Source organism: Vidua macroura, chromosome 1 (genome assembly GCF_024509145.1).
Source record: "Vidua macroura isolate BioBank_ID:100142 chromosome 1, ASM2450914v1, whole genome shotgun sequence".
Classification (NCBI taxonomy): Eukaryota; Metazoa; Chordata; class Aves; order Passeriformes; family Viduidae; genus Vidua; species Vidua macroura.
Genome location: NC_071571.1, coordinates 23,206,515 through 23,225,431, shown reverse-complemented (window position 1 = coordinate 23,225,431; position 18,917 = coordinate 23,206,515). Strand labels below are relative to the sequence as shown.

General features: G+C 38.3%; 1 protein-coding gene across 3 annotated transcripts in view; it reads right to left on the bottom strand.

Moving 5' to 3' along the window:
- The window catches only part of AKAP9 (A-kinase anchoring protein 9), a 106,172-nt gene extending 89,281 nt beyond the window's left edge, over positions 1-16,891 (bottom strand). For all 3 annotated transcript variants that reach the window (XM_053989944.1, XM_053990027.1, XM_053990117.1), the window contains exon 1: positions 16,689-16,891. In XM_053989944.1, coding sequence (XP_053845919.1) covers positions 16,689-16,736 — 48 coding nt within the window. In that variant the 5' untranslated portion in view covers positions 16,737-16,891. The remainder of the gene's footprint in view (positions 1-16,688) is intronic.
- Between the last annotated feature and the right edge of the window lie 2,026 nt (positions 16,892-18,917).

The window sequence follows — 18,917 nt, the reverse complement described above, 5'->3', positions numbered from 1 at the left end:
TGCCTCAAAGTAACTTCTAAAAAAATTGCTCAACTGGCCTTTAACTAAACTGCTTGTACCTAATGATTTATATACTAATCCTAGTTACTTTTTAATTTTACTCTTCTCATACTGAATGCCGCCTCTCTGGTGATATTGAGGGCCAAAAAAATCATCTGACCCACCCTGGTACTGAATACCCCCAAAGCCAAGAGGAAATAACTGGATTGGGACAAGCTGTTAGAGACAAAAATGAGAGGGCAACAGAAGCTTGTTTCATGCTGCTTTCTACAAAAAACACAGATCATCCATACTTGAAGCCTAAAACATTAGGATCTTTGGCCATCCAGGCTAAAGGCGCTGACATAAAACCAAGTCTCATTTACTCTTCATGAAATGATGAGGATCACCAGTTGGGTGCTGTCTCAAAAGGCAATGTCTATCAGTTACTTTTGCCAAGTTTCAGAGGCTCAGTAACAACAGGAAGGCAAAAGAGTTATGCATCAACAGAAACAAACTCTTGCTCCACTAGGTTCTGTTTAACACCAACTTTTAATTAAAAAGTGGATCCTGAAATATTCTTCAGCTAGGCTGAAAAAACCCCAAATGGCACAAAGTCAAGTCTTCAGTGTCCCAAAACCTTTTGAAACAAATTTTGGAGGGGAGGTGGGGAAGTAGGAGGACTTATCATAATGTTAACAAATGGATTCACAGACATGTTAAAGAAAAATGTTTCTTCCTCCACTCCCTAAGCTTTTCTAAAATAATCCAACTTGCCATAGCAAGTAAATTCCAGGCCAGAGCTAAAGTTCTGTCAATAATGGTGATACAAATGTTACCAATTATTTAAACTTTCATAAAAGAATGAGGGAAGAAAGGTTTTACTGCTTTGCTAAATTGTGAGTTTTTAATAAGTTTTATGATGCTTTCCACTAATCTTTGAACTAGAATACTTCACTGCTTTGCCATGTCATCCTTCACATCTCACAAAAGTCTTTTGAAAATCTGCACCCAGAAGATGGCTTTATATATTAATTCATTCTTAAAAGTTCAGCCTAATATTAGATTTAGATAGTCTGAAAGCATTAATTGTTTTCCATACAGTTACAGTACCATTCACTGGACTGTATGAACACGTTATCCCACCATCCTTTAGAAACAAAAGTATCAATATTTATCTTCAGGCACTTTTCTGAGGTGTTTTGGTATCCACATAAGGCTATGGGTAATTTCAGCTGTGGCATCCATTTAAGAAGGAAGTGCAGGACCCTAAACAAGATGTAAACGTAGATGAGATTCTATTAACTGAAACAGCTGCTGTTTTAAAGGTGTACATAAGTCTACACTATGATCTTAGTATCAGTTTCCTATGAATGAAAGCACAGGATGTGATATGCTTTGCTGACACAAACAAAAGACAGACTTTAGAAAGTGAACAGAAATTTCGATCTCTGGTGTTTTAAGTCAACCTAAAAAATGATCATATCTTAGTAGCACTTAAAAGCTGAACAGTAAGTGGTAGAGGCTGTGACAGGCAGAATAATATATAAAATTTTTGAGCTCCAAAAGGAGACCCTACCTATCACGGTCTTGATGTGTAACAACATGATATCCCTCCACCTTAATGAAAAGTTGCCAAAATTCAAAATTGCCAGATATTGTGTTAAAACTTAAGAATTTCTTGACTAATAAAATTAAGCCACTGGTGGCATGTAGTAGACTAAATTAGGCGGGGTACACATGATACATGACACCATCGAAATGGAAGGTAGATTGCTGTGTGTTTCTACTGGCTTAAGTCATACACAGCAATCAAGACAAAGCCTGTGCTCAATAAATCTGATCAGATGAAGATACAGGTAAAACAAAAGCAAACAACTAACAAATAACCAAAAATGCCTGGAACTTGCAAAAGGTATCACATCTCAAAGCCTTTGAAACAGATCAAATAATTGCCTACAAACCACACTTGACAGAAAAATCATTAGACAGAAGCCATAATTAGTACAGTATTTCCTAAAGGTGAACTCCTTAGCAAGTTTCTGCATTGACATTTTTGTAAGGTTGTACAATTACAAATATGTTTAAGATTTTTAGTACTTTTCTCTCACTCAATTGTTCATGAATTCAGCCTTGTGAAACAAGGCTTCACAAGGCTGCCGCTTGAACAGAAGGCAAAAAGCACTTAAGCATTAAAACTATGTACTAGGTTGCAATTTTATGTCCGCTATTTCTTTCAATATTGTGTTTGATTCAACAAAATTGTAGGGTTAGGCTTTACATTTACTGCAGTTGATTTCTACAGACCCAGTGAAGTCCAGTGAGTTACAAATAGGATCAATTTTTCTCATTCTTACCTGCAGAATCATACTTCATGAACTGTTCACAATTAAATATTTAAATAAACTATAAAGATGAATATGTCACAGACCACACGAAATACAAAAAGAAGTAATGGATTTTCACAGATAGCGAGCATCAGTCAGGCTTAAGAAAAAAAATAAGCCCCAAACATTTATTTTACAGCATACTAGCAACTTAGAGGCTAAATATACACATTAAAACATGAATCTATTCAGAATTTCAATTTCTGGAAAGCAGCAGAGTCATCAGACAGATATTGGTATGTATCACCAAAATAAATTTACTAACAATCTGAATATTGCTTATGTAGTAACTTCAATTTATTTATTCTTAAAGCAACTGGTTTTACACCTGTTCTTTAATAAGTATATAGTTGTATCAGCTGTTTGACTAAATATAGTTAAATCAACAGCTGGAGACGCCTTTAATTAATCCCTTGGAGTTGTTAGAGGGTAACTAAGAAAACAACTGCAATGCAGTAACACGGTTAAGCATATAAGCATGTTAATTCCACTATATTTAGGTCTTAAAAATACTCAAGTCAAAAGAAAAGTCTTACAGAATAGGTACAGTCTAAAAAGCAATGGAACTATGTAATTAAATACTAGAAGCAATCAGGTGGTTAGCAAATTTCTGCCTTATTCTGTAATTTTCTTCCTGTGCTGCCCTTCTTCCCCAAAAAATAACCTTAGGAAAACATTTCTGAGATGGTAAGGCAGTGAAAAAGTGAGTCTACCTTTTTCTTGAGCTCAAAGCAAGGCTAGATTTCAATCTAAATTTTGGTAACAATGGATGGAAAGAGGCAAGTCTGGTTCTGGTAAAAGGGAAATTATTTTCATATCTCATATGTGCTAATTTTGCTTCTCAATTATCATTTTCTTTGTATTAAACACACATAACTGCAATTTATCACATCCTAGAATACAGACTTTATCCCTCATTTTTAACAGGAATCTGAAAGGGGAAAAAAGTTATACACCACACTGAACTTCAAACACAAGCCGAACAAGCCTGGTATTTCAAACAGAAGTTCACATGGTTTCTCTAAAAGCATTTTAAACTCTAGGTAAGAGCACTCCTAAATACTTTATGGTCTTTTGACTTTAATACCACTGAAACAACTTACTCTTTGTGGCTAGAACATTCTTTATTATCAGCATGATAAAGGTGTCAAATCTGAGTAATTTTTTTTCAAGAAAACTTTAAACAACTTCTACTACCACAAAATAACACTGACTGCTTCATGAGAACAAATGTTCTTATTAGTTCTAAAAATCCCACACTCTCACTTCCCAATTAATACAAGATATTGAGACAATGAAATTTAAAATACCATATAAATGTTATATTTAATTCAGAAACACACAAAAATCATAACCTATGGCCATCTGTGCCTGCCAGTTAGAAGGCAACTCTAAAAATACAAAAGTATGCAGAAGCAACAGTTGCCAGTAACTCCACACTATGATTGTCAATCAAATTACTGGCAACCTGCAAGTTTGTATGTAACACACACACTTTATTCCACTTATTGTCTTACATGTTTAAAAGTTAAGGTTGACATTTTTCATTTTTATAAAGATTGAACTATTAACATTAAAACTATGAAATAAGAAAATAAAAAGCTTTGAGAAGCAAAGTATTGATTCTCATGTTTCTAATAATGGTATCCTAAATAAAAATTACTTATACTTTATTTGATTTTGAGCATCACCAGACTAATTTATCTTATTCCTTACATGCATTTATGTAAGAAATAATTATGAGCAAAATCTGTAAGTTTTCAACCAAAGAAAAATCCCCAGAATAAATTCACTTTCACTTGTTTTATAGCATTCTGTACATTACTTCAAGTGGGTTTCTTGTAAAACACTTGAAATCCATTTTCCTCACACAACTAGTTACATAGACATTATAGTCCAAGTTCAAGAGGCGTTCTTCCCCAACCTAAATAGATGAAGATAACACCTAAAAATAAAGACTTATTTTAGGGAGCATGGACGGAATGATACAGTATCATAAATTATCTTAATTGCTAGTCATCTTACCGCATTAGATCAGAAAAATGCATTTTTTATATAATACTTTTGTTGCAGATTTACTCAGCTCCTTAAAATATAGTATAGTACTGAGTATATGCCTATTTATTTGTATTTTTTAATTAGCTTTATATTGCGCCTAATTTGGCACTGTGAAATCAAGTATTTGAATGTGATTTTCCCAACACAAAGGATTATCTTATTGCAGCTGCTTGGGAAAAATAAACTTGTGTCTATTTCCTCCATTCTCCCACCACCCCAATATATGCTGCAATGAAATAATTACATGGGGAGGAACAGGAGAGATGTTAAACAGAACCTTAGTTTCTTGATCAGTATTTGATCACATCCACCCATTATCATCCAGGATAACAGCTACGATGCTATCAAACAACATAATTCTGTTCCTCAAGTTATTCTTACCTTGCTTCAGGTAAAACCCAAGAATATTACCTACCCAAGCTGACCACATTAGAAAAGCACAATTTGGCTTAAAGAAGTCGTGAGAACAAAAAATATTCCAAAATTGGGATGTAGGCAGAAATCAAATCTGGGAGTCCTCCTCCTGTTTCAGGATATGAAAACTACACTGGCTAGCCACTACTGAGAAATGCAGGATCCCTTCCTGACTTGAAAGTGGATCACACAATATCACCTCTTTTAGTCACTGAAGGAATATTCTGAAGGCTACTTTTACAGCCCAGTAATGAAATGGAATTTTAAAATCCTCTTTTCTGCCAATGGGAAAGTGTGTGAACTTTCCTCTGCCATCTTTCATGCTGCTAAGACTTCCTGAGTTTTCTGCCAGCCTGTTCTTTCAGACTTTCAAAGTGTTTTTGATAAGAAGTCCTATGCCTCAATTCATTAATCTCTCACTAAGGCAGTATCATCCATGAGCACACAGAAGGCACACTCCCCCCAATTCTGTAGGTCATTTACAAAATATCCAACTGTACACCTGAAGAACAATACTCACCAGCTGGACTTTGCTTCAGCAATCTGAGCAGAGCAGTCCAGCTAATTCTCTGCCTACCTTACAGACCACCTACCTCCAATTTTACAAACAGAGATCACATCAAATGCCTTCCTAAAGTCAAGGTAAACAACATCACCATTCTCTCCCCATCTACTGAGACATTCAGTTTATCACAGAGGACAATTAACATAACCTTGATAAATTGCAATCACACTCTTGGCCTTCCTGTGCCTGAACACGGGTTCCAGGAAGATCTGCTCCATCATCTTCCCAGGCACTACAGCCAGGCTGACCTGCCTACAGATCCTGATACTCCTTGTCACCCTCCTTGAATATGGAGCTGATGTTTGCTTTTTTTCCTCCTGCTTCATTTGAAATCTCTGAAAGCAATGACCTTTGAAAGATGGGCAAGGAAACAGTCTTGGAACAATAGCACTGTACAATGCATTGTACTCAGTCCCATAAATGTTTATACATCAAAATTGCTTAAGTGGTCCCCAGTTTGACCTGTACAGTGGACAATACATCAGCCCTCCAATTCTGCCATTAAACTCCGGGATCTGGAAAGCCCAAGGACAGTCCTTACCACAAAGAAGCAAAAAAAGCCTTGAATGTTGCTTCCACATCCTTTTACACCAGATTATTCTGAAGTCTAAGCCTCTTTACCATCTTTACCATGAAGTGGGTTTGCCACCCACTTCAGTTTAGTACTGTGTACATACAAATACACATTCTTTCCACAGCTAATAATGTAAATACTGAGTGACACAGGTTTTGTGGAAGACTAAATGACCACCTACTTTGAGAGTAACCCATTAAAACAAATAATGCTAAGCCAAATTTTCTATTAATTTGTAACATGAAATGATGACTGTATGTTAACCAAGTATTTAGTTTGCTTATAAGATGATGTCACACAGTGTCAAAAATCTTTAACACTTTCAGCAAGTTCTGTAAGATTAGCCGTAGTTACCTAAAGGGGGTCTCCTATTAACAGTTGTGCAGATCCTCAAGGACCTTAATGTTGACAATTCATTCAGAGAAGTCTGTTTTATTTAAAGAGCAGTCTTTGCCAGTCTTTTGAGACTCCCTAATGAGCATATACAGAGTCTTACTGGTAACATCAGGATAACTGCAGCCGTGGTTACAGTGTATTATCAAGCATCAATGTGGCTTCCAGGGAGCCAAGGTTGGGGATAATCAACGGTTTCTCAAAAATCACGAATACTGATTAGAATCCCACAACAAAAATCCTGACACATCTACAGAAAATTGTAGTCAGGCAACAACTACATCCTGTGGGATCCTAATCAATACTCCATTCCAGCTCCCATAGTTCCTCCTTCCACAACACACTGCAATTATTCAACTGCAAATTCTGATCAGTTAACTTTAAAAACTACCATTTCTAGAGCACAGAGCTTTAAAGATGCAACAATACTGCAACACATAAAGAACTGTGTGGAGAGAATCTGTATCTGAAGAAGCTTTGTCCAGACTTCTTCAGGTAGCTAATGCAAGAAAACTTGAATCACAAAAGCATTTGCCATTTGTGCTGATGCTTCAAGAAAGGGGCTGCAGCCCACGGCATGTTTTTCCTGATCAACAGAAGTCCTGCATTACCTAACAATGCATATTTGTCCTTCCTCCTGCATGGTAACATTTAGTCATTATACTAAATGAGGAAGAAGAATTTATTAGGTATTGGCTGAGAAGGGCCAACAAAAGTATTTCTGGATGTTAGAAAAAGCATAAACCATTGATTTACTTTAAGTCTCTATGCACTGTTTACATTATCCTGATTCATGTAAATTTAACTTTTTCATCCTAAGAGGAAATAATTTAGTTGCATTTATGTAGAATACATCTACATTCTTCCTCTCCACAGTGTCCTCTTTAGGAAAAATGTAGTTGCGACAGAGATATTTAAAGATCAAAAACTGAGAGAAACCCAACAGGTAGAGAAAACATGTAAAGGCAGAGCAAGATCTCAAGAGTTGTTTTTGCATCTAATTTCTCATTAACCAAGAAGTCTAAAGGAAAGAGGCACCTTTAGAATGAACAGACTCTGTCTAAATAAGGCTTTATTAATAACCAACACAAGATCATAATTTTTTTCAACTTGACAAGTGCCAACTGGCACAGAATCTGAGAGGTTACATCTTTGGCAACAAGACAATCAGCTTTTCAGATACAGATCAATTGTTTAAATTCAGTTCATGCTAAGCAGGAACTGATAGCCATTCCTTGTTAAAAAAAAACAAGTGATGTGATGACTTCCATCCAGTTGTCAATGCAATCTTTTGAGGAACATTGTGTTCAGTTGTCAAAAGCAGAAATTCTGGAGAATTTAGATACATTTTTAAGCAATTATTCATACACATTCTGGCCATCTCCGTGCTTCAACTCCCTACAGAAATTGAACAAAAATTTTCATTTTAAGAAATGTTTAGATTCTTTTCTTTTTACTAAATTGCAAATATTTCAGAACAAGTCAAACTCAGTTGTGCTTCACCATTTTCCCACCTTGTTTATATCACTTTTATGTTAATTCTCACCATGTGGCAAGTCTGGCACTGAATGGACAGAGTGAGAATAAAGCCCACAAACTGCAGCTTATGAGAGAGAGACAGCTCTGTGAGGAGCTGAGCAGATATAAGGGAAGAACCAACTGCATGAATTTCTGCTCAGTGTGCAAGGCTTGACAGGCTTGTACTATTTTGACAGGCTTTTATCACTTTTTGCACGCTGCTGAATTATGAGAAAAGCAAGCTCATGAAGACATTGATATTGCTCACAAAACTGCACTTGTCTGTGGAGTCTTGTTTTAGTGTTTTTTCTTTTTTTTTTTTTTTTTTTTTTTTTTTTAAGAAAGCTAAATTGAATTCCTAGAATATATTCCAAATAATGAAGAAAATCTAACACATCCATCTTTAAGGAGTCTTGTATCAGGACATCCTTTATTTCTTTTAACACAGCAAACTAGGCTAGCTAACACAGCATACAATTGAACAGACCCAGAAAGGGTTTTCTTATCACTGTTATTAAGCATTGCCTGTTATAGTAAGACATTTCTCCTATATACCTTTTAATTGAAAATATATATTCTCAATGCAAATATATAGGTTTTACGTTAAACCAGTTACCTCCCTTAGACAATCTAGATGGATTTAGAAATATTTTCCCCTTGTTTTGTGGTTGAATACTGGAGGTTTCTTCGCAGAGAAGAGTTTAATGACAAAAGGTCAGCAAACAAAGCCAGGATTAAGGGATAACCACTTCTATCAAATTACAGCCTACCACTGAACTCAGATTTGAATAAACTGTTATGCAATTAACTCTGCTTATTCTCTGGAACACCTGTTTGATCAATATTTGCACAGAAACATGTTCAGTGCCAGAACAATCCCATCTACTCCATCTCTTTAACTCCATCAATCTTCTTGGGTCTTGCTTGCTATCATAGTCTTAGAGATATCCTGTAATTTTGCCACAGCAGCACAGTTTTCATAAAATCTAGGCTTTCCTTTAAAAATATCACAAAAATGGTATATATTCTCTTTATCATTAATATCTCCCATTGTCAAGAATTTTAAAATTCCTTCCTGTTTTGAGATTTAGAAGCATAGTCCAATAGACCACCTCTTCTTTGTTTTGCCATGATATTACAACTCAGTGTTGTTACAACTGGGATTTGATCACTCCCTCACTACCCTCAACTTAGTGTTTAGCATCTAGAGTCTCACATTCCTTTGCCCAGCTGACAACTGTTGAATTTGCTCCATCTGGAAGCTTGCTGGGGCTCCTTTTTAGAAGAGGAGAGAAGCAGGAGAAATCATTCAATACATCCAAGAAACTAAGAATTCTAAGAAATCTGAACATTTTTATTAATTGTTCAGTCTTTTCTCCACTAGTTGTAGGAAAAGTAGTTATAAAATGTTGGCTTCTCAAGAAATCAAGGGAAAAAAAAGATTCCCAAAGATTTCCTTCCATAAACAGGAGCACCAGAACCATCAACACAATAGGGTGTGCCAACTCTTTGCAGTCAACAGACAAGTGTCTCATCAACATAAATTTCAAGAACTACTTATGTTTCAGCATAGCAGTTAAAAGACTGCAATTATGAATTGTGTTTTGTTGAACTGTGGTACATTTATTTTTCCAAATTCAAAGTGACATGCCAGCATGTATCTGTAACAAAATTATTGTGCAACAAATACACAGAAATACCTTGAAATCTGTCTCTGTGGGGCAGATATTTAAGACAGACCTTTCAGACCCTAAATTAGGATTCTCAACAATTGTGTTACTAGTATATAATCTTATGTTGCAATATACAGTAGCTCAACAAAGTTGGACCTACTTCAACAACCTTATTTTCTTTTGTCCTCATTTTCATCAGGTTTTTCACTATTCCAAACTCTAAGATGCTAGAGTAACCACGTATTATTCTATAGTTAATAACTTTGTACGTCAATATTTAAAAGCAACTGATTGTTTGGTTATTCCCTGTCAGGAAAAAAATCAGGATTTTCTCGCAACACCTACATATGCCAAAAAGTCTAACTTCCTTTGAGTATCAGATACACTTTAGTAAAAATCCTTTAGAATTAATCTGTGGTGGTGATCAAGCTTATTTCTAAATAAGTACCAACAAACAAACTTTTCTAGATTCTAGTTATAACAAGGAAATAAATGTTGCAGTCATCTCTGTTTTGCTATTGCAACATGCACACTAAGAAAACAAGTAGTTGGAAAGAAGACCACAGAAATGAGAGACTCACATTAAAACAAAGAAAGTCTTGAAAGTAGGCAAAGAGCAACTTTGTGCTTTCTTTTCTGTAATTCCTTCTCCTTACACAAGGAACAACAAAACATTTTAAACTGCAGTTTTACAATGCCATTTCTTGCTTGCACAGTGCTATTAACAATACTGCGTTGACTTATTTCTCTATTTTTGTGAAATTCATTAGCATTTTGGATTAAAGAACAATTTTCTCTAAGCTGGCAAAAGAAGAAAGGTTATTTTGAAGTGATATTTCTCTGCATTCACAGAAGAAAACAAGTATAAATTACAGCTCGTTCTACCTTGCACCACTATTGGAAAGTAGAGAGCTACTTTAAAGACGTCAACAAAAGGGCACATTTATAAAAACATCTAAAACCAATAATTAAGCCCTATATCAAAAGCAAGAATAGATCTCTGGAATGAGGGAAATGGACATCAAAATAACATGAAAAAACCCCACACTCGGAAACAGGAAAGCTTCTAGTAGTTTCAATTTAAAAGAGAGTTGAAATCCCAGATTTCAATTGAAGTACCTTTTATTTTTTAACAAATACCTAATAGAATCCACAAAAAATTAAACTTTCATTTTATTTCTTCAAAGCAAAAAAAAAAAAAAAAAAAAAGAACACTGAGTAAACTGTAATGAGCTGGTATCCTATCAACCTCAAAAGAAAAATTAAACTAATCATACTAATTTTTCTGCTATTAGGCATAAAATGTGTCTAGAGAATGGTCTCACATATTTCCATTTGATCCCTCATCCAAGCTTATGTATCACCCCAGTAGCAATCAATTATCTAGACTGAATGTATTTATATCTCAAATGTATATATTTTTTTTCTACAATACAACTTAGATATCCACTGTTTTGAACAAAAATAAATGCATGCACAACAAGCTGAACACCTCACACTTTTCTCCTTTCTCACCTCTACTCAATTTCTGTCCTATCTTCTTTTACTCAAAAAAGTTTTAAAACCACATGTGTTCTCTCCAGGGCAATGTTCAGTCCTTACATCTGTGATTTTCTCTGCAACACAAAGTAAGCTTTTAAGCTTACTCATGTTCATAATCAAAATATACACAGGCAATTCCACATACCTTCTATTATTTGCATTTAAAATTGACAGAGATGCATATTGGAGCAAGCAGATTGAAACCTGTAAACGAAAAGAAATCAAACCCCACAAGTTCAGAAGGACCTAGAAAAAGCAACAGCTTTGCAGTACAACAAAAGAATGCCTAGGAACTAGATACAGATTTGATACAGATTTCTGAGGATTTTCATGTGCAAGAAAAAGAGTTCTTTAAAATATAGTATTATGGTATTTTTTCAGTTTCACTGTACTCTCAAGCCAAAGCCTTCCCACACCTTTCCAGGAAACTCTTGAAAGATCCAGTTGTTTCCTGTCCTGTCTGTTAATACACACCAACATCTTCAGATAGAGAAAGCACTGCTGCCATGCTGTGAACTTTTACCTCAAAAAGCTTCTTCCATCCATAATTTATGAGGAGTGACCACAATGACTAAGGCTTTATGATGACATCAGCACTTTGTGATATGGCAAATATGACTTCTTTTAAAAGAAAAGCAGAGTAGGAAAATGGAGACTGAAAAGTGAATTCCTCCATAATTCTGATTATTTGAGGCAGACAGGATAAACAAAATGAACAGTCTACACTTGAAAGCAAAAGATGATGTGTTAACAGCCCAGCTATTTAATAACATCTAAGTTTTAAATCTATTTAGTTTCATGGACCCTTAAATTATGTCAATTGGGTAGAGCATGGACCTGATAGCAACAAGGTTGTGGGTTCAATCCCCATATGTAACTATCCTAAGTCACTTAAGAGTTGAACTTGATGATCCTTGTAGGCCCCTTTTAATCCAGAATATTCTGTGATCTGTGACTTCAGTTATGAAAAACTCTAATAACTACTGAGATACTGCCTTTTTTCCTCTTCAGGTAAATTACAGGGAGTTTAAAAGGACTGTGTTTTATACACAATCTATACTTTAAGTTCTTCTGGGGGATTTAAATTAGAGCTTTTATCACTGAGTCACATAATTACTCCATGTTTGCTTGAGTGTTTTATTTAAAAAAACCCCAAAGTATCAACACCTTTCCTTGAGACTCCCAAAACTACTGAGTCCAAAGAGACTAGAGAAGAGTGAGGAAAATCTTTTTCTCCCCTCACAAAAGAAAGATATAGCAATGCAAACAGCAAACATTCCCAGACTCTTAGACAATGCTATTTTAATAATACATATAATTTTCATCTTCAGCCATCTGAAATACATGCATGACCAAATGACAAAATATGCAATTATTTCTTTTGACTATTCAATTTGTGAAGATAACTTGCCAAATTAGTTATACAACCTGTAATACTTGTCCACTGAGAGCCATTAGAGCTTCCCCAACCGACATCACTGTTCCATCTGCTCAGTGATTTTCTGGTACAGATCAAAAGCAGTAACAGCCTCTGTTCTCAAGTGTTTAAACTAAACCAACTCACTAATTTCTTCAGGTTCTCCAACAATTACACAGTTTCTTAGAACACTGCAATAATGTATTTCAAGCATTCATAAAAGCTTTGAAAAACAAAACACTAAATTTTGTATTTCTAACATCAGACCTGAAATCCTAGAGCAACCCAAGAGTACTTACAAAGTGTATTAGTATCTTTCCCTTGTTCACTCCTCCCATAGGAAAAACAACCATACAGATTAGGAGTACCCTTTGCTCACTAAAAGTTTAAACACTTATTTAAATACTTTGCTAACTAAATTTCAGTACTGTAAAGTGGATCATTCCATAAAACTTGCTATTGATAGCTTCATGTCAACTTTGCCAATTCTAATAGCTGTGCCTTTCATGTGTGTCCGTGAGCATAGAAATGAAAATATTTTTATAAATTTCAAAAGCAAAATATCAAAATACCCTCAGCCACTTTCTGACAAGGGAATCCAATCACCGTGGTTTTATTCTGAAGCTAGCAAACTACCCTCTGTAGTTTTGAAAGCTGATCAAGACAGTCCCACATCATAATAAGAAAAGCCAGTTACTAAGCTGCTCAATGCATACATGAAATTAAAATACCCAACCCAACTACCATAAATAGTACCCTCTTTAATGTTAGATGAGCTTTCCAAGCAAAGTAGTGCACACAGGAATCCACATGTAGTATGCCAAATCAAGATCTTCAACCACCATCCTCTGTAGTCCTTTTTTACACATTCACTATCTCAGGCCATCAACAATATTCCAGAATCTCCTCAGCAAGGCACAAAATACATCTGATGGATTTCTTCACTGTGTTTTAGGGCACTGATTAACCTTATAGAATGCATCCATATTTCTATTGCTGGCACACATCTTCTCCCTTCCACTTTGCATCACAGTTAACACTGTGTGCCTTAACTGGCCTTTCTAACAAACACTCTTCTTGCTTCCATAATGACAACACGAGATAAGATAAAGAAACAGCCTGTTTGAGGGAGAAGGGAGTTCTATAGAGGAACTGAGAGATCATTTTCAATGGAAGGGAGACAGACATTTATAGAGGCTGGGTTAATATTCAGCAGATTTACCTCACAGCAAAAGAAAATGAATGACTACAGGTCTGAAAAAAGGAGCGTGTAATTTACTGGGTTTAACTTTGTGCCACCCTTGCCTTTGCAGGCTTGTAACAGACAGAACAACAACATGTGGCGCAAACTGCTTCATAATGCAGACTAGGGTGTAGTCTCCAAAAACCAGCAAGTACACATGAACATTGGTGAGCCTCCATCAAGATTTTTTATTCCAATTTTCTAATTATGTACTGGCAAAGGCTGTGTGTTCACACTGAGACCTATTCTGCCACGCTTGAGTACACTTAGCACTATTCAATCAAGGTAAGATTCACAGCGCAGCTTCTCGTTTCCAGGAACAATAAAGGAGGACTCAGAAAAAAAATTAATTTGCAGAAAATCCACTTTTAATACACTTCTCTGCAAAAGATCAATGTGGGGGGACAGTGTCTTAGAAGACATCAAGAAGAAGTTCCATTGTAGATAAATTCACACAAAACCAAATGCCACATTTACCTACCTGATATTAGAAAACAACCAAATGGTTCCTTTACAAGCAAGTTCATGTGGTTTAATATGCAGACACTGAGATTCAGCAGTGCCAACTTTACAAGGAAAAAACCAACCCAAACCAAACCAGAATCCAGGTCTCAATTGTAAATAGTAACTCCGCTGTTAGCAATGTACCTGCCACCTTCATGGCATCTACTTGGCTCTTTCACCAGACTCCCAATCACCCACATTAATCCTGCAGTTTATGGAACATCTTATTTAAAGTTTCTCATTTCAGGTGGATGGTTTAAGGTGTCTGCAGTATAGCAATATCTGCACTTTTTGGCACATATACTTAAACACATTTTCTCAGCTATTTTATTTAAATAACTCTCAAGTGATAAAGCTTAAAGGTTTTCTGGATGCTTGTTGCTGTGGTTTGCAGAAAATATCCATTGGAGCCAAGCAATTTTAGGAGATGCACTGATTACACTACTGTGAATGTGCTTGAAAAAGAGAAAAGCAGCTGCAGGAGTAACTCCTGCTTTCATTCTCTGCTAACACAATTTGTTCTTTTCTGCTTTTATCAGTGACATTTGTCACTGAAAGACTGTGACCTAATCTCCACTATACAACACATTTTTACATTCACATGTAAAAAGGGGGTAAATGCAACACAGAACACAAAAAAAATCTGAAAAAAACTCACATTGCTTTTGTAGTCTCTTTTCACATAAACCATGTATAGCTTTTAAAGAGTGATAATGACTTAAATCACAGGGGACATTTAAAAGCATAGAATACTAAAGTCTTCAGGCAAATACTAAAGTCTTCAGGCAAAGAACAGCATTAGGTTTTAGACAGAAAAAAACTAGAACAATAGTGAAAGTTATAACAGTACCCTCCAAATACAGAATAAATTAGTAAAGTGTATATGTCTTTTCTCAAAGTTTGAAGGAAGCCACTGAATTCCTGCTAGAGTCCTGTCTTTTGGTTCATTTTTCAGTAAATGTTATTAATTTTCTGTGTTAACCCCAGGCCAACATGGGCAGAAAAATCTAAATTCTTCATTGTGCTTTATAATACTGGCAAATCTACTTCATCCACTTTCTTTATTAACTACTTTCTAATTTTCTGCAAAATAATTAGCCAATCTGTGACAGAATGTACTGCCACCAGGATCTAATTTGTCCCAGTGCCTTTTCTGAGTACTATATAATGTTGTGCAAACACCACTCTTGCACTAAGCATTTAAGGAACAGGTTTTTCTATATAAACATACAACTCCATCTAGGAGATTTTCCCAACTGACATTTTGAACTCAAACAGAAACACACTAAGTTAAGAAGTTTTTTACTAATACAGCAAAACACCTATTCAATACTTTGCAGATGAAGTATATCTTTTCTACAACCCACATAAATAAGATGTGAAAATGATGTTTCATAGTTTCATCTTTAGCTTGTCTTCGTTTTGCCTGTACTATTAGCTCCTGCCAAGTTACATGCATATCTTTAGCATGAATGACTGACCAACTTCTGAACTCTTATCATTTAGCTATGATTACAGGAAAGAAACAGATGATACCTAATGCCAAAACACTAATTTTATCTAGAATGCCATTAATTAGCTTATCTCGTTGACCACACCAGAGCTTTCCCTGAAGTTAAAAAGAGGTCCTCCTGAAGTGTAGTCTGGTCTGCTGCCCAGAAGGCAAAATGCTGTGCAGCCGGTGTGTACTGAGCCATGCTTAGGGTAAAATGATAAGCTCCCCGACTAACCCTTGGGTTAGCCCGCGGAGCAGCGTCTGAGCCGCCTGACAGCCCCGAGGCGGTGACGGCTGCGCGCAGCTCTGCGGGCACCGGGGGTGCCGGCGCACACGGCGGGGTCCCGCGGGTGAGTCACGGCATTCCCAGCCCGCCGGCACGGGCGCCGCGCCGCACCGCACCACTGGAGGCATCGCTAATCCTCGGCGTCCTAAGGCTCTCTCACGGCATTAGTTCCACACTGAGAACAGCTGTCGGTTTCATAAACTTCCTTAAAGGTTCACAGGGTTTCCCAGGCTTATGAGGTAAACGGGATTCGCGCCACGACTGAGAAGGGTAATGAGGTTAACGCTCCTTCTCCTCTTCCTCCGTCCGGCGCCGCAGTGGGCGCTGTCCGGGCTGTCACCGTCCGGCCCCGTGACTGGCACCTGTGGCATGCCAGGTGTCGGGGCCGGTGTCGCCGGGCACTGGCACCCACCGCCCGGCCGGGAGCGCAGCCCGGCCTCGCGGCGGGCGGGGGAGCGCGGGGCGGGCGGCACAAAGCGCCTCCTCCGCCCGCGGCTTTGTTCGCCGCGGGGCCTCGCGCCAAGCCCCTGCCGCAGCCCCGCTCCGCCGCCGCACCGCGCGGCTCGGCCCGGCCCCGCCGACAACCTCTCCCGCCCTCACCCCGCTGTGTCCCCGCCACGCCACCGCCTCCTCCTCCTACCTTGGCTTTCCCAGCCTCCAGCTTCTTCAGCCGCTCCTCGTCCTCCATGGCGTCTGTGCGGGAGAGCGGGATGTTACCGGCAGCACGAGGAGGGGCTCGCCCCGCGCCCTCCCCTCAGCCGGGGCGCACACGCTCGCTGTCCGGTCCGGTCCCGTCCCGCCTCACAGCGACGACAGCTGCCGTGGCGGGGCCACCGGCGCCGCCATCTTCAGCTCCACGTAAACACGCGGCCGGGGAAAGTGACGTGTGGCCGCCCGCTCCTCCTCCCGCCGCCGGCGGCCCCTCCTCGCCGAGCCCTGGCCGCTCCCGGCGCCTCTGCCCGCCGGCGACCCCCGCCCGCCCGGCTGCCGCCGAGTCCCGCCGGAGCTGCCCCCGGAGGAGCGGGTTTGATCCCTACAGGGCGGCGGCGGTGCCGGGGGCAGCGGGTGCGGACGGCACCGGCGGGCACACCCCCCTCCACACCCCCGTCCACACCCCCGCGCCCTGCGGGCAGAGGCGGGGGCTCCCGCTGCCCACAAAAGAACGGCACCGCCGAGGCGCCCGGCGCTCGCTGGACTGCGACACAGGGCTCTGAACGGGCAGCGCCCGAGTTCTGCTGCCCCGCCAATCCCGTATCTCTGGCTAGAAGGCTAATTCTGACAGTTCTGATTTTCCAGGTGTTGTCCTCCTGCGCGCGGCTCACACAATTGCAGGGATCCTACAGCTCGCTCTAAGGCTTGGCTATACAACGAACTTCCCGAGCGTGTGCCGCAGACTGTGCAAGGATGACAACAAAGGATGTGTAGCCCCCCATGTTAAAATTACTTACCATGCACTCATCGTACCAGACGGGCTGGAAGAAGTGTGTTAAAAGCACAATGGGGAATATGGCACGTGGCAATTAAATGCTCATACAATTTCTATACCTCAGCAAATGCAGAATAATATTCTGAGATGATTTAATAGTCTACTTAATGTGTGCCTTGAAAGGCTAATAGCACTTTGTATCACGTGGTCCTATTGTGCTTTTTCTTTCAGTTCTCCCTGAGGTGGGTTCCGTTTGTGATGGTGCGATAGATGGCACAGGCTTACACACAAAGGAAGAAAAAAGGCTTCTCTGGAACGTTTACGAGCTGCAATGGGAACGGATTCCTTATTCTGCATTTGGAATCATGCTGCTTTACTAAATGCAAAACTCAAAGTCTTACTGGATTAACTTAGATCTCAGCTTTGCTGATCTTTTGAACATTATTCCTTTATATACATTCTCTCCTTGCTTGAATTTTCCAACAAAGAGAGGATACGCCCAAAGAAACAAACAAACAAACAAAAAAAATTTACAAAAGACAACAGTATTTGCACAGTATTACTGACCAGGAACAAGTTTTTAAAAAAGTCAATTAGGTGTCCTAGCAACAAAACGCCCGTATTACTACCAAAGTAAACTAAACCTACAATCTGACATTTTAAAGGATTTTCCTTTCCTCCTTCATTACATTTCATGAACAAGTCTGAAATAATTAGTTAATAGGTACAGGTTATGTGCATTCCTGTGTTTACAAAACAATGTTCTCAACATTTAGACAAAAAGGAATGTATACCATTTATGTAAAAAGAAAACACCATCCATCAGAGGGAATGAAAAATGTCTGCATTATCTGTTGTTTCATATTTGAAGCAAGACATATGTTTCAGTTAATGTTCTCAGACTTTGCCATTTCACTACAGGAAAATTGTGTTATAGAGGAAAGCAGCAAGTGAAAATGAGAATTAATCAAAGAGGAAAGATTTTTATAGGAACATAAATTTGAGTTCATTTCTTAAAAATATGTTCCTGAGTCACTAAATTGAAGTACCTCCTCAAAGCCTGTACAAATAGAAGGTTTTTTTTCCCCAAAAACTACAAAGGCCCAGAGACCCCCGAGGGAAAAATAAATCACCATTTCTGTGTCAGTGACATTCCTCTTGACTGTTAGAGGCCCCTATTGTAAAACTAGTTATCAAATGTCAGTAAAATTTCACACACACATGACACTTAGATTTAAAAATAATTTATGAATTTATCAGTAAATATCCCATTTAGAATACAATTACAAACTTCCCAAATCCTATAATTAAATGGGTTCTTGAATTAATACTAAGAATTGATAGGCCTAATTTTCCTTTTACTTACAGACTTATATCCATGTAATTCTATTAGATTTTAGCTTAACACCTAATTCATGACTATGAAAGTCATGAAAACCATAC